This window comes from Carya illinoinensis, chromosome 13 (genome assembly GCF_018687715.1).
Source record: "Carya illinoinensis cultivar Pawnee chromosome 13, C.illinoinensisPawnee_v1, whole genome shotgun sequence".
Classification (NCBI taxonomy): Eukaryota; Viridiplantae; Streptophyta; class Magnoliopsida; order Fagales; family Juglandaceae; genus Carya; species Carya illinoinensis.
In genome coordinates this window covers 2949177-2970438 of record NC_056764.1, presented here as the reverse complement: position 1 = coordinate 2970438, position 21262 = coordinate 2949177, and the positions used below count along the sequence as shown (strand labels likewise).

The 21262-nt window shown below is 38.8% G+C and overlaps 2 protein-coding genes across 3 annotated transcripts; one reads left to right on the top strand and one right to left on the bottom strand.

The window, feature by feature from the left end:
- The first annotated feature begins 1060 nt into the window (after positions 1 to 1060).
- On the top strand, positions 1061 to 7213 carry LOC122290751 (squamosa promoter-binding-like protein 7). 2 transcript variants are annotated; one of them, XM_043098374.1, is made up of 4 exons: positions 1061 to 1607; positions 1648 to 2317; positions 2459 to 2577; positions 6634 to 7213. In XM_043098374.1, the coding sequence occupies exons 2-4, from the start codon at positions 1692 to 1694 to the stop codon at positions 7080 to 7082; spliced, it is 1194 nt and encodes a 397-aa protein (XP_042954308.1). In that variant the 5' UTR covers positions 1061 to 1607; positions 1648 to 1691; the 3' UTR covers positions 7083 to 7213. The 2 variants fall into 2 exon arrangements, with proteins under 2 accessions (XP_042954308.1, XP_042954307.1); XM_043098373.1 differs by having other exon boundaries at positions 1638 to 2317.
- Positions 7214 to 18065: 10852 nt separating this feature from the next.
- LOC122293010 (squamosa promoter-binding-like protein 8) lies at positions 18066 to 20760 on the bottom strand. The gene is made up of 4 exons (XM_043101613.1): positions 20462 to 20760; positions 19621 to 20295; positions 18729 to 18889; positions 18066 to 18447 (listed from the first exon to the last, which is right to left on the bottom strand). Exons 2-4 carry the CDS (start codon positions 20247 to 20249, stop codon positions 18296 to 18298), a joined length of 942 nt encoding a protein of 313 aa, XP_042957547.1. The 5' UTR covers positions 20250 to 20295; positions 20462 to 20760; the 3' UTR covers positions 18066 to 18295.
- Between the last annotated feature and the right edge of the window lie 502 nt (positions 20761 to 21262).

The following is a 21262-nucleotide window of genomic DNA, read 5'->3' as shown; positions in this document are numbered from 1 at the left end:
CCCAGTTGTCCCATCTTGCAATTACCGTTTGACGACAAAGTAATTGTACTCGGCCTTGGAGAAGTCTACTCCGTGAAAATACCTCTTGAGGTCTGTGTTCTTTTATCTCCGGCCATGTACAGCTTGTTCTTTAGTAACTACTTTTACCATCTGGCTTAAAACGCGACGTTGGAATTGATCGGGGGCATACAGGCGAGAGAAGGCGCCTATCTAGCTAGGAATGTTATTATTATATAGTACTTATATTTTTACCAGAGTCTACAGGTACTTTGTTCCGTTTGTGTAATTTATATTTTGGTCGGATATAGATCTGTTTACTTGTGGGCATCCACCCTCTGGAGTTAAAGAGGATTGATCTAAGGGTCGCGGTGGCGAGCAATTGAATCTACTTTTGGATGCGAATGTTTGATGGAACGATATTTAGTAGTCTATCGATCCCCAGTACCGAAACATTAACAAGTAGATGACATTAGGGTTTGACTTGACGGACCGATTCTTACTTTTACATTGAATATTTGAAAAATCAAACAACTAGCTAAGCTAGCCAATAGGGCCCTGACTCTATGACACTTATTTTTCTGTACTGGATGCTTGCTAGGGATCCGGTTATGGGGATGGGTTCAATTCCCTAAGGTTGATGTTATATATACTCCTGAAAACAATGGTCATGGCAACCCTTTGCCTCTTTATTCTTTAGTACTACTCTTTTATTCGGCAAATAAAATGACTGCACACCTGTTTTTATTTATTTATAAATATTTATTAATATTGTTATTTGGGTGAATAATACCTAGAGAGTCAAAACTTGTTAACTACACAAAGGATTCGATATGGATTTATTTGGAGAAGATATCATAGTCACGATCCAAGAAAGCGCGTCGGGACAACTCTCCCGTATTTGCCAGCATAAACCGTGCATGAAATGTCAAAAACGGAGATTTATTCAGTAACTTTACGTGAAAATGCATGCGAATTAGCAGCGAGAGGTCAGTGTTGTACACGGACCTTTGAACTGCTTACATATATAGAGTTAAATTATACAGTCATCCACTATTTCGTTGTTGAACTGGAACACAACCCAGAATTTAATAACAAAGAGAGAGACACACAGAGAGAGTCTCTCCCCTCTGTGATATCTAACCGATATGTGACCCTCTTGCCTCTTGGGTCTTATCATATGCATACTCTCTCTCTCTCTCTCTCTCTCTCTCTGAGCTATTAGCTCTGTCTCATCCGAACCTAATCACTTGGTCCCACTTTCGCACGTGCGCTATCTGATCACCCACTATCTCGCACGTGCCACTGCCGCTGTCTCCCCCACACCCTCTATTCTTCTGAGTCCTCTCTCTGATCTGCAGCTTTACAGCATTCCTGATCTCAAGGATTTTAACCCCATTGGAGTGTAGCAAAGAAACCAGACCATTTTCACTCCTCACTGCCTCTCCCCCTGTTTGTCTCGAAAATCCTTCTTCTTCCTATACTTTTCTTGTTCTCACGACAAAGAATATTTAAGTAGTAGAACCAGCAAATCCATCCTGATTCACATTGTATACACCATACCCGCCTAGCTATAACAGCCATAGGATAACGCTCTTCCATACGAACACGAGAGAGAGAGAGAGAGAGAGAGAGAGAGAGAGAGAGAGAGAGAGAGAGAGAGAGAGAGAGAGAGAGATCAGGGACAGAGAGAAATGGAGATTGGCGGGAACATGATTGGTCAGAGCAACGTTGAAAGGGGGCAAAATGCTAATAATGCTAATATTGGCTGGGATATCTGGGAGCTTAATACTTCAAGGATGGATTGGAGTAGTAGTAACAGTACGTTGTACACCACCGCCAACGACGCCTCCGCCATAACGGGGGGGAGTTCCAGCACCACGCGTAATCAGGACACGAGTGCTGCGCACGCGCTCGAGTTCCCTCACCTAGACTTGGACTACCAGTACCAGCAGGAGCAGCAGCCGCCTCTATATTCCGGAGATGGGTCCCACTGCCACCCGGATCCCCACCTCATGTGCTTGAAGTTGGGCAAGAGGCACTACTTCGAGGATACTTCCCTTCTGGGTGATCGCCACGTCGCTGGGTTATCGTCAATAGGCAAGAGAGGCAAACCCTTTTATAGTGGCGGAGGTGGTGGTGGGCCCTCCTCCTCATCTTTGCCGGCGACGGTGCCGAGATGCCAGGTGGAGGGCTGCCACGTTGCGCTTCTGAACGCCAAGGAGTATCACAGGCGGCACAAGGTCTGCGACATGCACTCAAAGGCTCCCAAGGTGGTGGTTCTAGGGTCCGAGCAGCGCTTCTGTCAACAGTGCAGCAGGTATCCAATCATCCTCCTCATCCCATGGCGTTAATTTGATTATATACCCTTTCTCTTCATGCATTTGCTAATTAATAGGGTTAATCATATACTACGATATGAATGCGGCTGATTGGTGTGAATGGGTGAAAATGACTGCAGGTTTCATCCAGTGTCAGAATTTGACGAATCAAAGAGGAGCTGCAGGAGGAGATTAGCAGGGCATAACGAGCGAAGAAGGAAGAGCGCGCATGATTCCGCCAACAGGAACTCTGCTCAAGGTATACGCTTGTTTCTGTACTTTTTATTTTATTGAGTTTCCTTTGATCGTATTCTACCTTTTATAGTCATTAGTCTCTAGCTAGCATAATTGGCATTTTGGCTTGGGTTTTAAGCACATAAATGATACTTGTAGACTTGTAGTACTTTTTTTCATTAAGTAATTATTGTATTAATCCTGAAAATATTACATTAAAGTTTAAAAGGGCCCCTGGGCCTTAAACCACATCCCTAGAGTTTCTTCCCATTAGGGATTACAATTACCAGTTTACTGCATTAATCGAAAGATACCTTAAGAAATGAAACGGCTAAACTCCCTTAGGCGTTACTCAAAGCGCTTGATTTTCCTCAGTTTTATTCATTTCCCGAAATTTTGCATTAAGGTTACTCTTGTTTTTTTTTTATGTTCTCATGATCATGCCCTTAGATGTCAGAAGCTAGTGCATGAGGAGGTACACTTGAACTTCCATTTGTGGGGGTCATCCCTTTTGTTTATATGGTTACTCCACTTTCCGACTGCAACAACCTTAATGTCAGCCTCTTTACAATTCTTTTTCCAGGTTTCATTAGTTGATGGGTATTGACATGATTAGATCTAGTAATGGTATATGACTACTTAAAACTGCACGCTTGGGGTTTCCAAGATAATTTCAGTTTCACTTGTGTTGGTCTACCATAATCAACGGCCAAGGACTTAGGTAATTCTTTATAGTCTTGAACCTCTATGCAAGTTCTAGCAAATGAAGAGGCTCTCTTAGTGATGATAGTATGTAACTCATAAAAATATTCAATAAAAATACTCTTTGGTCTTGAATCTCTATGCAACTCATAAAAATCATTTTCTAGCCACATTTCATTATCCAACTCTTGGTGTCAGTTTTTTTCGACTCAATCCTTCACTAATCATGAATAGATGGGTCATATGAAGAAATATTCTATAAGTATTTTTCCAAAACCCTAATTAGTTGAAGTTTTAGCTAGATGTAATCTTATCACTTTAGCTCATGTCGTGGTTCAACAACACGCCTTTTCAAATCTAAACAATGATGGTTTTTCTGCCGTTGCCTTTGAACAATATTCCTAACTTCTGTACTTGAATTTTTTTAACCGGTTAATTTAGTTCCAAGATGCTTGCTGGTTTCTTGGACCACTTTTTTAATTTTTATTTTTTATTTCCCTCCCCACAGCTGACCCTTCACTCAAGCACCGACTGCTATTCTTAGCTTGTGGTTTTGATGGCACTTCCCCACTCACTCCGTTTGCCTTTGTATCATCTTTCATCGAACACTCCAAATATGGAAAAACATGCACCACTTGTGAAGTACAAACTTCATCCTCGCGTTCACAACTAACTTCTCTATTATATTTTCATTCTTCCCAAGCTAGTATTGAATCAGACTTAATTCAAAATTATTGATTCTTTTACCCATGATCATTGATTCATTGCCGAGAAAAACACCATCCCATTTTCTGTCTCACTCACTTCTGTTATGGTTTAGTACCCTATTCCTACCATAGTCTTCACAACCATACAAAACCCACCCTCCCATGGAAAAGAGACTTTCTTCCAAGGGCCCCCAGAATGCCCTGGTACCTGCTGATTTGTGTCGTGGGGGTTTCTCTCCTTCCTTGTGGAAATGTAGTTATTTTCACACTTTGAGTCTCTTTTAGAGAAATAAAAAGGTAGGGCCTGCTACCTGCCCCTAGTGGATTGGCAGCCGGCTGGGGCAACCCCTCGACACCCGATCCCATCCTGCATGGGTGGGTGACCCCATCTGGCTGCCAAGTGGACTGATGGCCATGTAAACCATCTGTAATTTCACTACAAGATAAATGGACTTTTATGACCAATATTTAATGACCAAAATGACTATTTCCTACAAAAATCGTAGGAAATAATCTTTTTGGTCACTAAATCTTGTTCACAAAAGTCCACTTATCTTGTAGTGTTTGCCAAACAACTTAAATTTTACAAATCTCTTCATCAAATCCATAAATCAATCATCAAACCCCAAATATATATACAAACATAGATCCAAAAAATATCATGTTCAATTAAAAAAAAAAAGGAGCATTGCAGCAATGACCATAAGTCTTAAGTAAAGAAATACGGCCACGATTAGTTGTGGGTCTGCATAGAGACCCATGGGCCGCTGTGGTTGTGGTTTTTTGAGCAAACTCAATGCCATGCTGTGGCCTATGGTTTAAGGCCAAATAACCTTTGCCTAGTCGTGGGTCTGGGCAAAGAACCACCTCCACGAATGACCGTGAGTCTCCTCGCAAACCCACGGCCATTCATGAACTCAGACCCACAACCACATAGTGACCCATGGGTGTCTCACAACCTTGAAGAAGAAAAAGTGGAGGAAGAGGAAGAAGAGGAGGAGGAGGAGTAGAAGAGAAGGGGACGAGGAAGAGACATGTTGCAAGGTTGGAGTGGCGACAGAGGAGTTGATGAAGAATAGAAGAAGAGAGAATAGATTGAAGGGGGGGTCAAATTTGAACGTTAGTTGGAGAGAGAGGAGAGAGGAGAAAATGAAGTAGAGTCTTGAAATGTCCCTTTTATATTAGGGTATGCGGGGTGGGTGGGTAGTCCCAATTGCCCCCCACCCACATTTCCTTTATGTGAAAAGCCAACTCACTCATCCACTCGGATGGATTTATGCGGGGGTGGGGCGGATGCAAGGATTGCCCATCAACCCTGAAAAAAAGAAAGCATAAATAAATAATTTCGTTGGAAGTATCCTTAGGAAGAAAATGCAATAATGCTGGGACTTCCATGTTCTTATTCTAAGAGACACTCCATGATGATGCACAACATAAACCATTTTCTTTAAGAAGACGGTATCTCAATTTTATTAAATACTTCACTTATGGCGCAGGAAAACCGTGGTTAAAGTAGGATACCTGGAGATATAGATAATCCTAAAATCCAAAATCAGGTATGAAAATAGAATGCAACAATCACAATTAATAGAAAAAGCTAACTATAATATACAAAACACACATTAAATAAAAAATACAAAAGTGCAACAAAAAAACGTGCAATCAAAAAAAGTAATAACAAAACATGCTTAAAACATCTACACCGTGTTATTGATGTCGTATAACTTGTAAACCTATTCGATCCATACGAATAGCTCCCCTAATGGCTTTTGGAAGGTTGTCTCTAGTATTGAATAACAGCTCCGTACCGAGTGTCCAATTTAACCATTTAAATCTATTGTTCGAATAAATATCTTCAGTGTTTTTTCCTTCATAGCCCAGTAAGTATAATTCAAATATACTGTCCTTCAGGCCCTATGTATCTTTGAAGTATGGTAGAATTGATTTTCGTATGTGTACTTAAATAATTAATTATAAGGTCGTGCGAAAAGGAAAGTTTAAATTGGATCACCTTGCAAATTAAGGTTTTAGTTTTAAGGATTTATTATTATATCCATATGGAACACAAGTGGAATATTTTATTTAATTTGGGTGAAGTGTAAAAGTTAGGATTCAAATTCAACACTTTTGTTCTAATACCATGTTAAATTACGAATTGTCCAAAAAACTTATTAGGAGAATATGTAAAATTAATTATATAAATTATATATGAACAATGGTGACTAAGGACCCATGCCAATATGCATAGATGTCTGGTTCTTGAAAGACTTATTCCCTTCCGGTTCTGCCATCAGTCCGGTCCTTGTTCAATCATTCTGCCTGATCTGTCAAGGTTTGACTAGCAAAGTGAATTAATTGGAATGGAGTTGATCATGTGCTTTACGCTAATGGTATTTATCATAGGAATTGTTGTACCATAAACTCATGAGACTGCGACCCACTGATGAGACCAGTTTCTTTCATGGGATTATTTTTCATGAATTTGTTTCTCTGGTATAAGCCATTGTTAACTCTAGTTTTTGTAGATTGTATATTAATTCAATGCTTTCTCCCATTTCACACAGATGGTTGCAAAGTTTTTTTTTTTTTTTTTAATTCAGTGGTAGTCCCCCCAAATGCAGGAAAGTAATTAAGCTGAATAATGGAAATATGTTTTCTTATCAAACTGGCAGGTGGGGGATTATCATACAGCTTATCATCGCCGACAGGACGTGCTCTCTCTCTTCTGTCATCTAAGACCGATTCTTGGGTTTCTCCTGCTGATCTCTCCTCTAGATCCAGTGCTGCATTATGTGAATTAATAGCAGAACACCGTTCAGGCATCCTGGCTCGGCAGCTCAGTTTGGATCGTGACTGGTGCAACCAAAACCGCGGAATGGAGGACCTAGGAGAGATCCAACCAAGGTCATCCAATTCCCTCTTATCTCACCAGCAAAACATCATGTTTCCCGAGCCACATAGTTGGAACCGGTTCCATGGAAGTGACACCCACGTGACATTAGACCTCATGCAAGCTTCTAGCTCGGCCTATGGATTACTCTCTGTGAGGGAGAAAAGCAAGGAAGAGGAAGAAGAGTGTTCCAACGTATGGAACTCCTTTCATGGAGCCCCTGTAGTTTGATTTTGTATCTTATTAGCTTGAGGACATATATATAGTAGTCGTGTAGGATGATTGTTTGTCAAACTGTATAAATATTCATTTATTGACCGAGCGAGACCAAATTTTTTAGGTTTATCATTGTTTATTTGCCACGAAAGTTCTTTGATAGCCGAGGTATGCAGTACGAAGCATATATTGAGACAGTTTGAAGAGAATTCACCACACGAATTGAGGTGTTGAGTATGTCTATTTATATTCATTTATAAGTTGCCCTAGAATATTTACAAATCAATCTAGAATCAATTTATAATATTTATAAAGGAAATAACGAAAAGAATATCCTAGAATTAGGCTAGAATCATGGGTCAAAATTGTTACAAATATTATGCCTTAGAACGAGGCAAAGTATCCTCAACACCCCCCGCAAGCTAAATGTCGGGTTGGAACAGACGTGAAACTTGGATCAAAAAATTTTTAAAAGTGGTCGAGGAATACTTTTGGTAAAGATGTCAGCAATTTGTAGATTAGAAACGATAAACTGAGTGTGAAGTTTGCCAGAAACAACAAGTTTTCGAAGGAAGTGATAATCTAATTTAATATGCTTAGCCCGCTTGTGGGAAACTGGATTGGAGCTCAGAAATATGGCACTTTTATTGTCACATAAAAGGAGAGGCCGCTGTGGAAGTGACACATGCAAGTGTTGAAGCAGGTGTGTGATTCAAAGAAGCTTAGCGGTAGCATGGGCAAGGACTTGATACTTAGACTCACAGCTTGAGTGAGAGACAGTGAGTTGTTTCTTAGCACTCCAAGAAATTAAATTTCCTCCAAGATAGACGGAGTAACTAGAGGTAGGCCAACGAGTATCAGGGCATCCTGCCCAATCAGCATCAGAGTAAGCAAGGAGAGGACTGGGAGTAGTAGAGGAGTGGAAAGTGAGTCCAAAATGAAGAGTGCCCTTTGATATAGCGAAGAATTCGCTTAATTGCAAGAAAATGATCTGTTGTTGGAGCGTGCATAAATTGACTAACGGAGTTGACAGCGTGAGCAATATCTGGGCACGTGATGGTCAAGTATTAAAGAGCGCCAACTAGAGATCTGTAAAGAGTGGAATCCAAGAATAGAGGACCCCCTGTAGAAAAGTGACGCCCTGCAGAAAAGTGTTGAGAGACAACCGTAGGGGTGTGTACTGGTTTGCTGTCAAGTAACTGAGCTTGAGTAAGAATATCCTGTGCATATTTTAGTTGATTGATGAAAAGGTCATCTGTAGTTGTCGAAGCTTCAAGGCCAACAAAGTAGCTGAGAGGACCTAGATCCTTGGTGGCAAACTCAGAGTTGAGTTTGCAGGTGAATCTGTGGATGAGAGATGAGTTGTTGCCAGTAATAATAATGTCATCAACATAGAGAGGCAAGTAAATGATGTCAAAGTGCTTATTGAAGACAAATAGAGACGTATTAGCTCGATAACAAGAGAAACCAAGCTGAATGAGGAAGGAGCTGAAGCGTTGGAACTAGGCACGAGGCGCTTGCTTTAGGCCATAAAGAGCTTTCTTTAACTGACATACATGATTAGGAAAATGAGAATCAATATATCCAGGAGGCTGCTCCATGTACACATGCTCAGTGAGAGTGTTATTGAGAAAAACATTCTTAACATCAAGTTGGTGAATGGGTCATTTGTTAGTTACAACAAGGGATGGCACAACACAAACAACGGTAGCCTTGATAATAGGACTAAAGGTATCAGTGTAGTCGAGACTAGGTACCTGTGTATAGCCCTTGGCAACAAGAAACGCTTGATAGATCCAAAAGACAGATATTTGGTCCTAAACACCTATTTGGAACCCACAATATTGGTGTTAGCAGGCCTAGGGACCAAAATCCAGGTGCGGTTGTTTTGCAAAGCATGCATCTCTTCATCCATGGCAGCAAACCAGGCAGGATTCTTTGTAGCAGTTTTGAATCCTTTAGACTCAGTAGAGGCAAGAAGAGCACAGAGAATACCAGATGAGCCCAAGACACCAAGGTTCGCCGGGTGGCGAGCTTTGAAAATGCCAGCTTTGGCTCGTGAGCATAGGGTAAGAACCCAATGGAAATTCTGGTGCTGGAGTGAGATCATGAACTTGATGAGCGGTGTCAGACTCAATAGTAGATGGTCTAGGGGCTGAGTGCATCGAGGGAGAACCTGCAAAAGAGTCAACAGCTTGCACAGACTCATCCATTGGATTAGTACAAATAACACATAGGTTAGATCCGGATGGAGTAATGGTAGGAGAATGGCGCTTAGGGTAAGGGGAAGATGTGTCTGTAGGGGATGAGCTAGGTTCCAAAAAATTAGAAAATTGGCGAGATGAGGTAAGCTGAGCTTGGGAGGTTGCTAGAGAGGGGAAGTGATGTTCATCAAACTGAGCATGTCGGGTGATGTATAATCTAAAAGTGGTGGGATCAAGGTAACGGAACCCCTTGTAGGAGAGACTATATCCTAGAAAAATACAAGGGATGCTGCGAGGAGTAAATTTGTTAGACATATAATCACACAAATAAGGATAAACTCGACGACCAAAAGGATGAAAATTTTCATAATTCGGAGGAGAACCATAAAGAAGCTCAAAGGGGGACTTATCTCCAAGAAGTGGTGTGGACAAGCGGTTGATAATGTAGGCTGTAGTGTTGAAGGTGTCAACCCAAAAGCGAGGAGAAAGATGGGAGTGGAAAAGAAGAGTCAGGCCAGTCTCAGTCACATGGTGATATTTCCTTTTAGCGTGACCATTTTGAGCGGATGTGTATGGGCAAGATAGTTGATGATAAATGCCAATAGTGTAGAGGTGCGCTTGAAAACGATTGCTAGTGAATTCTGCACCGCCATCACTTTGAAAAATTTTGATACGAGCAGAATATTGATTTTCCAAAAATTTTTGAAATTGAAGGAAAATATCACAAAATTCAGACTTTAAACACACAGGGTATAGCCAAGTGAAGCGAGAAAAATCATCAATGAAAAGGACATAGTAGATAAACCCTAAATTGGATTTGATAGGGGAAGGGCCCCATATATCACAATGAATTAAGTCCAACACATTAGATGAGCGATGTTCATTACGCGAATAAGGCAAACGATGATTTTTCACAATTTGGCATGTACTACAAAGTCGTGGAGAAGGCAACACAGATGTAAGATAAAGGTGACCTTTTTTACTTAAAAAAATAATAATGGAATGATTTACATGGCCAAGACGAGCATGCCATAAATCATATGAAGCATGACGCGACTTATTTTTAAGAACAGAAATAAAGGTAGGATGTCCACGCTCTAACACATATAAGCCTCCGTTGCGTTTACCGGTTGCCACCACGCTTCTCGTTTGGTGATTTTGAATAGTGAAAGAAGCATTAGTAAAAGTGACAGATAAAGGAAAATCAGACGTTAATTTACTAATGGACAAAAGATTTTTGGTTAAACGAGGAACAACCAAAACATCGAGTAAATGAATATTTGGGTTAGAGAGATGGTACCAGTATGAGTAATAGGTAGGGAAGCGTCACTTCCTACAATTACACAATTCTTACCAGTGTAATTATTGGAGCGATCCAGAATGGATGTGCTGATGGTCATGTGGGTCGAAGCCCCTATGTCCAAATGCCAGTCGGTGGCCTCATTTTCAGTCATGGAGCAAAAGGCGTTGAAAGCCTCAACAAGGTGAGCAGAGTTGTCTTGCCAAGCGTACCTCTAGTGGTAGTGATCGGCATAGTGACCTTCGGTCTGACAAATCTAACATCTTGGGGGGTGACGTCCTTGGCCAGAGGAGTTTCGTCCATGACCACGATTGGAGGAGCTGGTGTTGCCGTTGCGCTCGCGATTGTTGCTCGAGAAGTGACTTTTCTGGTTCGCATGATCAGAGGCACAATTTGTGGCCGTGAATGCTGCAGGGGGTGGACTTGAAGATTCAATGGATTTCTGGAACAGTTCAAAGCTTTCAGCTTTGGACACGAGGTCATTGAAGTAGGGGAGGAGGTAACCGCCATCTGTGCAGTGGATAATAGTGAGAAGTTGGCACCAAGACCTCAGAGGAACCAATAAACTTTGTCCATGCCATCAACTGGTCTTCCAACGGCATGGAGCTGGTCACAAAGTGCCTTGAAGGCACGAAAATACTCGGAGACAGAGCATGTTCCACGCTTCATCAATTAGAGATCATCTTTGAGATGAATATCGCGAACCTTGGAGCGGTGGCTGAAGGTGTTCTCTAGGGTGAGCTAGAACTTGCAGGAGGTGGGGAGGCCAACAACTTCAGCCATGGCCTCCTCAATGAGGGAGGAGAGGAGAAGGTTGAGAAGTCTTTGATCAGTGGTTTTCCACGCCAAGTGTTTGGTATTTGAGAGTTGGGTGGGTCAAACCGTGGAGGAGGCTTAATGGTTCCATCTACATGCTTGAGTAATTCTTGACTCTCAAGAAGGGGAAGGAGTTGGCTTTTCCATAAGAGATAGTTTGAGGAGGAGAGTTTGATTTTAACCATGTGGATCGTTGTGTTGAAAGGGACGAGGGTGGGATTGGATTTAGCAGCCACGGTGAGGTTGGAGGATTGATGGATGTTAAGGCATGACTACTCTTGATACCATGAGACAGTTTGAAGAGAATTCATCACACGAATTGAGGTGGTGAGTATGTCTATCTATATTCATTTATAAGTTGCCCTAGAATATTTACAAATCAATCTAGAATATTTACAATGGAAAGAATATCCTAGAATTAGGTTAGAATCATGGGTCAAAATTGTTACAAATATTATGCCTTAGATTGAGGCAAAGTATCCTCAACATATATAATGATCATATCCAAGTGTTGGAAATATCAATATAAAGCATTTGGAGTTTTTTAATGTGTACCTTTCTCTCGATAGAACTAAAAAAATACTGGAATAGGATCTTCGGATTAAAGTGCTATACACAATATGCTAGCTAGTGATGTAATCTTCCACGTCCAAAACAAAGACGGGAAATTCAAACGGTGGCGTTTTATTACAAGAACAAACACATGCCCATGATATAAGTTCTATATATAAAAGAGAAATATATATGTTTTGAGTTATGCAAAATAACATCAATTTTCACCTTCTGCACAGACAACGTACCAAGAGGCACATACAATTCTTGGTGTCGTTGGTAGTTGTTAAAACGAGGGATAATTCTTAGTAATGGGTTGGTTTGGACCAGCCCAATATAGGTATATTATGGTCCAACTCCTAAAAATAAGACATAACGACAACATGTCATGTTCTAATGTTCATCGGTAAATTATGATTAGCTTCAGTTAAGGTATAGCTAGTAGCAATGGTGTATCCAGAATTTTTAATAAATAATATTATAACAATAAAGAATTGCGTAAGGTACCAAAAAAAGAAAAAAACGACATTTATAGCAAACAACAAGCTTTTATAAATTTCAAAAAAATTGAAAACAAGAATAAAATCTATGTAATTATACCTCAAATACATACCAAAAAAGTGATTTTTGAGCGCCAAGCATTTCCTATGAGAACAAAAAAGAAAAGCAATATTAGAACATTGTTAATGCATTATACGTATGTAAAAGATAATTTTGATGAATTTAGATTTTAACTATTTTATTTACATAAGTTTTCATATTGAAATAACTATTTTTTTCTTATATAATAATAAAATAATATAAAATAAATTTAATTGACAATTTCTGTCGAAAATAATTTCTACGCTCAGCGTTGTGATTGACTAGAGGAATACGTCGGTACTATAAAACAAGGTTACAGACTATTCCAGTTTTGGTTTTTTTGATGCGACTATTCCTTTGTTTAACACCACAACAAGTACGTACTGAAGGGCAACCCTCCTTGCTGAAAAGACCTTACGGGATTATTCCTAGTCCGATCCAGGACTCGCTCCGAAACTATGCTGTCCCTATTTCACTTTTTTTTTTTTTTTTTTTTTTGGTACAATCCAGTAATTTACAGCTCCTAGAAAATTTCGTACAATTTTCATAAGTTTTGTTCAACTATAATGTTTCCTTGACATAAGTTTTGGTGTTGTCTTCTTGCCGACAAAGTTAAGCGTTCTTGCTACATGATACGAATAATTGTTTCTTTTTGGTAGGTAAGTACGTAGGTGTGTAATTGCTCCTTTTGTTAGGTGAGGAGATCTTGAATAAGTGTACCCTTGATTATTTAGTGCACAAAAAACAATTTTACAAGACTAAACGTGGCTTAATTTTCTTTTTAATAGAGTAAAATTTATTATTAAAAAATTAATTTTTACATCATATAACGCTCGTAATTATTTATTTATTTTGTCACTCTACGATATAAATATCATTTCTTTTACTTTATTAAGTCATGATCAACCTTATACCATGAGTTTCAGTTTAATTAATCACTCTCAATTGGTCATTATTGCCTGTAGATAAGTGGTAATTATAATTGGGAAGACAGTAAAGTAGTTGTGTTTGTGTGAAAATAAACTTGGTCCCACCTGGGAACACAAAATATTTTTCCATATCTCTCCTGAATAAATTGGGGACCCCACACAGCAACCTACTGACTAACCTAAAGAAACCCTCCTCGTGCAGGGTTTGAAAAGTATGCTCAAAAGAAGAGTGGCAGTGAGTCTCAGTAGTTGCATTGAAGGGGAGGGGCCCAATTCTCTCACAAAGTTTAACCTGGCAATCAAAGTTGGCCTTCCAGTAACATGACCGAGTGCTGGAAAAAAGAGGTTCATATGACATATCCTGCGGTGTTTTGGGGCCAACAAAACTGGCATACGGTAGCTGTCGAAAATTGCTTATATAAAAATAAATTTATAAATTAATATAATTTTATAATTTAAAATAATATATTAAGTCATCTTAATTTATAAATTTATTTTTATAAGATTTATTCATAATTAAAGCATTTGATTTTCTTGTTGAATAAAAATGTGAACAAAAATATTGCATTTAATGGTATAGATTTTCAAGGAGTCAACATATATATACATTTGTATGATGATAACGATCCTTGTTATTGTAGATGCTTTAAATTCCAGTTGGTGTGTTGCTGAAGAAATAGAAAATATAGATGTATATATAGTTGTTGCATGCACAAGGCCGGGTGATAATTATTGATGTAGGTAAGGAGAGTATAGATAAATATGTTTCCCTACCACTCTACTCCTTTTGCAGAGGCATTAAATTTTCCAGTTTAAACAAAATTATCAGAACCTGTACGTAGTACTGTTCGAAATCACTTCAGTTGGGGGGCACGTGATGTTTATTGCTCGTTTGAATATTCTTAATATAGAAAAATATTACGTAATCATTTTAAAAAAAATAGAATATATTATTAAAAAATTAATTTTTTTATATAAATTTCATATCTTATTTACTTTTTTAAAAATAATTATGCGACAATTACACAATTTAATATTACAAATATCTTTTTTCATAAACCCGAAATGAAAAATAACATTGCTCATAAAATTACGTTTCTTATTTATTTCACCATTGGATCAGTACTACGTTCTTGTTTAAGTTTGTTCACTCATCAAATAAAACCGAGGACAAGCCTAGCTAGCTAGGTCTCCAAATGAAATCTTGACAAGCCAATGGTACTCAACAAGCTAGCTAGGGCTTTCTTTTACTAGGGTGGGGGACAGGAAATTGAGGCAAAAGGTCGAAGAAAAAGACCCTTCTCCAAACATTTTTCTAGATGAGATATTGGATTCGTCACTTCACTTCTGATTTCAGTGTGCATTGAATGTGGCCACCGAAAGAGAGTCAGCATCCTTCGATCTTGAGAGATTTGAGGAGGAAGAAGATTTGGGTATGTTAGTTCTTTTTTGTGATTTAAAACATATTTAATTAATATTGCTATATATAATTGGTAATTACTCGGGAATAGACAAGACTACCCCTGATCTGATCCATGGATCCAGACCGACAAGCTGGTAGCCCTTCTAATGATCGAGCCCATAAATTAGTTAGGCCTATGACCAGTACTACTACAATCCATTGCTAAGATAAAGCAATTTTTATTTTATTTTATTTTTCCTCTTTTAAGAGAATTACTACCGCAGCATATAGGTTTATAAAAATAAATTCACAAAATAATTTATATGTACGCATGACTTCATATAATATATTAGATTTATTTTATAATAAAAATAATTTTACATTAATATACGTATCGCAGCAATCTATATGATTAATTTGTAGATTTATTTTTGTAAAATTTTTATATGATTAAAGTACGCCTCTTCTTAATTTAATAGGACCCACTATGTAATTGGCAGATATATACGTACGTACTATGTTTTCGATCACGTATAGTACCCTTTTAACTAAAAAACATGAAACAAAACAAAAAATCAAATAAATTATAAGATGCCATACGTACGTACTTTGCGATTCATTTGATTGTTCAAAACGATGATAAGTTTCATGTAATAAAATACGACACAATGATTCCAAGTTTTTGTTGTTTGTAGTTTATGTTGTTCCGATTGAGAATCAAACAAAGCTATACAGATGCTTCGTTTGAAGCAAAAGAACAATCAATAAACCAATGCAATGCGTGCCATGAAAAGTTTTTTTAAAAAAAAAAGGGCCCCACGATAAGTTTCCCGGAAGGTGCAAGGAGGCTTCCCAATCAAGAAAACGAACCCTAGGTAGTCACTAGCATCCATGTATGCATGGCTTTCATGTGAACTTGACAGACATCAATACCATACATCAGAATAAAACAAACATGAGATTTCAACATCAGCTTTACATTCATCAACGTCTGGCCGTACGCACAAAAGTGTATGACTTGATGATCATAGAATGTTATATGACTTACCTTCGTCGTAATCATCCATCTTAGTCTATATATCCAAACTATTCTTAATATATAATGATCGATATAAAAGGTTTTTTTTTTTTTTTTGGGCATGCCTAGCTCATGCTTGTCTGCTTTAGAATTATATATGCATATATATGATTCTCGCCCTAAGTACCAGCATGGGGGAAACCGCGTACTAAATTATATATTCAACTCCAAGTTCGTGTCATGCACTCTCGTTGACATGCTTTTAGAGTCGTCGTCGATCATCACCTATACATTATATGTACGTACATATTCTAGGCAAATTCCTTTAATTAGCCTCAACAGCTACAGCTAGATCATGAGACGTTGCGCACGAGAAGCCCTGCAAGCCAGAAATTTATAGTTGAATATATAATATGATTGCTTCCTAAAGAAAGAAGACTATTACATTAACCTATTAATTAATTTGAATTACTATCCATTCGTTTCTCATGTCAACATCATGCCATTAGTTTTAAGAGTAATGCTGTATATTTGCCTCTTAATTTATACAACTCACTTTATATATCTCAAATTTATTTAAAAAAAATTAAAAATTTTAAAAAATATATATTCAAACAAAATGACACCCGAAAATACAAAAGATAAAGATTAAAATCTTATATTTCCTCTACCCTTTTATGTCTGCATTTTTAATTTTTTAACAAATCACGGGACACGCATCAAGAGGCAAATTGAGTTATATAAATTAAGGGCATAGTAACATTTCTCGTCTTTTAAACACTAAAAAAAATCCCAATAGCTTAGTAGCAAAATCATTGGTTAATTTTTATAACATACTCAAACATCTTCCCGAGAGCGTGTTTAAGAGTTAATATTAGGTTATTAGCCCATATAATTTGAGAGGGCTTAAGTCATATCTAGATACAAAATACTGTAAAGAGTACCTCAATAATTAGGAGGTAATCAGAATTTATTTCTTAAATCTTCAATATTCTTATCGGAAGATTTAATTTATAATAAGTGGTAGAGCTTTGATAACATTTGTGACTACTCCTTACAAAAAGTTCAAGCCATATTTATATCTATATATACTTCAAAATAAATGTTTAGTATTATTTTTTAGAGCTAAGAATTTGATAGTCTGATGGCATACAATATTCTTCAAATAAACAATTTGAATTTGAAAACTCTTACCTCGATTGTATAAAAAATGTTATTCTTTGGAGTTCCTTAAAATTCATTAATATAAAAAAAATAAAAGCTTTTCATTCCGAAGCAACATAGAATGTCCTTAATTGACACATCTCCATGATACACAATCTGTCATTATATAAAGGAAAATATTTTAGTTATAAAAAAATTATATAAAAATAAATTTATAAATTGATGTGATTTCATATAATACGTCAGATTATTAAATTATTATTATTATAAAATAGATCTAACAAATTTTATGAAACTATATTAATTTTTAAATTTATTTTATGTAATTTTTTTTTTTTATATCCGTAGTAATTTTTATATAAAGCTGACTATTTGTTTGTATGTAAGGACCCATGCGATATATCAAAACACAAGATCTTGCACGTGGGTTTAAGATCCAGCCCCACAACATGTTTGTAAGGGTACTTCTAAGCCTATCACTTGTGCAGTATTTATTTTTATTTTTTATGAGTACTATCACCTGTGCAGTTTATACGTCGATCGAGCTGTTGGCCCAAAGATCTTTTACTTTTCCAATAATAAAAAAACAAAAAAGAATAGCCACACAAATACCGATTATAATGAGAGACAGAAAGAGAGATTTGATTAGATTCATGGATCGTTTGATTGATTTCTCCTTAATAACTTTGTTTAGTACAGTCTCCACAAAGGAGACAACTTCATGACGGCTTGACCACTATTTTCCCTTCACTCTTGACAGGAAAATCTCGTGCTGCATGGAAAGTTTTTCAATCTTTCTAGCATTTTCATTGCATTTTCCGGGAAAAATAGCCCGTACCAGACGAAAGTGAATTATAAAATACCCACAACGAAAGTAACCTGCAGACCCGTGTGTCTGCCACAACAGTGCCTGCAACCAATCAGACACTATTGTGGGAAAGTTCCAATCCACGGCCAAGTCTCCTCCCTCCACAGTTTCCGGGAATTAACTTTTCCTTGTTGATGAGAAATGATGAAGAGTACACAGACAATAACTTGGGAATTTCTTCTCCACGGAAGATATAATATTAGATGCTCCATATATATGATGTTACAAACACCAATTTAGGTTGATTAAGCACCGAAATACAGGGGAAAATAAAACTAACCCAGAAAATGAAAAAGAAAGGAAATTAATCAAGATGTTGATCACTATGTTATTTGCTAGTAATATCCTTCCTCCATTTCTCTACAGGAGCCCTTGAATTGCGTTTTGGCAAAGTCATCCACTTGAGAAAAAAAGTGAGCTTGATGATGCCGAAGAAGTCGTGGCTTGATAAGGTCTCTGCCTGAAGCAGTCCAACGACATTCTTGGCGGGGACAAGGCCACTGTCACCGACGACGACGAGTGAGCTCTGGAGTCGGGCGGTGACCCTACGAAACCAAAATAAATAAATAAATAAAATCAAGTAAACCTAGATCCCAAAAGTCAAATTCCTGTTTTTTTTTTTAAGTTTCGCTGGGATGTTTAATAGTTATGAGTAACAATCACATATAGTACTGGAAACGATGGAACAATATGTGTTTTGAGGTAGAGGAGAAACAACAAATTAAAATGAAATAGCATTTTAGTAACCATATGTTTCCGACATATAACAAAACCAGCAGCTGGCTTAATATAAGTTCTTGATGATTGTGTCTTTTAAGAGACTTACTAGTGAGATTATCAGGAGGTGAATTGTGAGGGTTCTCCTGCTGGGATTTCAGACTCTCTGGATTGGGCTGCTGATGAGTTTTTCGCCTGCGACGATTGTGATCGGCCAATCTCTTCCGGCAGCTGCGTTTTCCATTGTCAAACTCGGAAAGAAGGTGGAATCTGCGGAAAAATTCAGATACAATCATCAAACAATGACTCGTTCATATATTCAAGTTATAAATTATTACTTCATGCTATGGAAAATGGAGTTGTATATTTCTAGACAACATTTGCGTACGTAAATAGAAAATGTGGTAAAATAAAAAATTAAAAAAAAAAGGACGTGAAATTTGCGGACGCAAATGCCCTCGGGATCTCCACATGTACGGGGGGGCCAATGATTGGTTCGATAACAAATATCAATGGGCATTTACGTCCTTTTGGGGACGAGCTTCAACCATCTTTGGGAACGAGCTGACACGTTGATGATTGTTATTGTTGTATATTTCCAATTCCGTTCCGGAGGTAATGATAAAGCAAACATATATGATGTGAAATGCATGCTTCGAGGGTGTTTCTGTCAACTCACAATCAAATAAAACTGTAAGCATGATGAGTTTCAGGATTAAGGTTTAATGATGCCCTACTTAACGAGGATGGCAAACAGTGCGTTAAGGGAAGAAAGAAGATATCTTCCGGACGCAAAAATACCCTCGGGATTGCCCACTGTTACGTTCGATCGAACGTGCAACCCATCGGGGCATTTTCTTCGTCGGAAAGGGCATCGTAATTCGGCTTTAGAGATCAGATGGAAGAAGAAGAAGCTATATCTGTGATGATTTTGATGATGATGATCATGATGCGAGAGGTGCATGGAAATTGGGAGGGTAATTCCGTTAATTCAGCACCACCTGCTACACTGCTGGCAGAATCGCTGAGTCAGCCCGGCGGCGATGACAGTGGAGGCCTTGGAGTGGAACTCGCAGACCTTGTGGCGACGGTGGTAGTGCTTGGCGTGTGTCAGATCGGCATTGCAGCCCTCGGCCTGGCACCTGGGCGAGTTAGCCGAACCGGGCTCTGCCGGCCTGGCCCTGCGGTAGAGCCGGTTCACGAATTCGTCCTCAGCCGAGGAGAAGTACGTGCGGCCACCCAGGTTGAGCCCCAGTCTGGAGACGAAGTCCACGGGCCTAGAAATCTCTTCGCTCTTGGGAACTACAAGGTACCCGCCTCCCCCGCTACCGGCGGCACCGGTAACGGGATCGAGGGAGAGCAGCTGTGGCGGTACGTACGGAGACGCGCTGGGTGGGTAGGCGCGTGGGTCGAAGAGGGAGTGGTGGAGCTGTGAATGAGTATGGGTATGGGTTTGTTGTGGGTTGAAGTGAGAGAAAGTGGTGGTTGTGGGCTGAGGGTTAAAGCTGTTGTTATGGAAGGGTTGGGCATAGTGGTCGAAGATTTGGCGAGTTTGGTCAGAATCCTGGTTGGTTTCTTCCTCTCCCGATAGCATGATTGTGCCAGAGTTGCCCCATTCGTATTCCAGCATTTTGCTATGTGCAGACAGCCTCTTCTCCCGACGGGCTATGACGTTTCTGCGCAAAGAACATATAGTGAGAGAGAGAGAGAGAGAGAGAGAGAGCAAGAGGGTCAGCTTTTTACGAGAGATTATGGGGAGAAGAAAAGCTGAAACCCATTTTTTTTTTTCTTTATTTTTTGTTCCTTTTTACTTTGTTGGGATATTTAAGCAGTTAAGCTTACCAAAGGAATTAGGTGGAGTGTAGAACTCGGAGAAGCAGATAGAGGAAGGAAAACTTGGAAGCCCTAAGTTGCCATTTGCAGGGTCGATCACTGATCTGTTTCTTGCTTTACTACGATGGCGTGGACATCAAAGTTTCTTTCTTTCTTTCCTTTCTCTTCGTCTCCCTCAGTCAGTCAGTCTCTCCCTTTTTTTGTTCTAAAAAAGCCGGTTCTTTTGGCAATTCTGGCTACGTTTTTTCTCTTTAGCTAGGCTAGACTGAGTTATGAGGCGGCTTGTGCAGGAGCAGTAGTGGGATCGTTGGTATGTACCATTTGGGGAGGGTGGGGGGTTGTGTATGTAAGTACAGATTTACCCTGAAGAAGGCAACGGAATTGCGAGGAAAGCCACTTCAATGAAATTCTGTGTCAGTAAACAAGAGTGGGGTCCCTACGGCTCCTTCCTTAGTCCAACTCGTTAGGAAGGAAGTCTTTCTTTTTTTATTTTTGAAAAAACAAATTCATTGCATAGTGAGTGTGTGTGGGTTTCTGTATGGTTACCCAAATGTGATGCCACGCGGTGAGCTATTAATGCGAGGCCCACATCTGTTTTTCTTTCGTCTAAATTCACTAGTTTTGCGCAGAAGATCATCATGATTCATGGCTTTTGTTGTAGTTTTGCCTTTTCTAAATCCCTGAATTTCCTATCTACATCTCATACTCTCATTAGAGAGAGATAGAGAGATCAACTACTTTTTCTTCTACCTTCTTTTCTCTTTCTCGCTCTGAAATGTGAGAGAGAGTCGGCTTTTACATGCATTTCTT

Coding starts and splice junctions, on each gene's coding strand:
- LOC122290751 (XM_043098374.1), top strand. CDS start 1,692: ATGGAGATTGGCGGGAACATGATTGGTCAGAGCAACGTTGAAAGGGGG. Junction 2,318..2,458: donor TTCTGTCAACAGTGCAGCAG/GTATCCAATCAT, acceptor AAATGACTGCAG/GTTTCATCCAGTGTCAGAAT. Junction 2,578..6,633: donor CAACAGGAACTCTGCTCAAG/GTATACGCTTGT, acceptor TCAAACTGGCAG/GTGGGGGATTATCATACAGC.
- LOC122293010 (XM_043101613.1), bottom strand. CDS start 20,249: ATGCTGGAATACGAATGGGGCAACTCTGGCACAATCATGCTATCGGGA. Junction 18,890..19,620: donor TTCTGCCAGCAGTGTAGCAG/GTGGTGCTGAAT, acceptor ATTTTTCCGCAG/ATTCCACCTTCTTTCCGAGT. Junction 18,448..18,728: donor ACCTCCTGATAATCTCACTA/GTAAGTCTCTTA, acceptor TTGGTTTCGTAG/GGTCACCGCCCGACTCCAGA.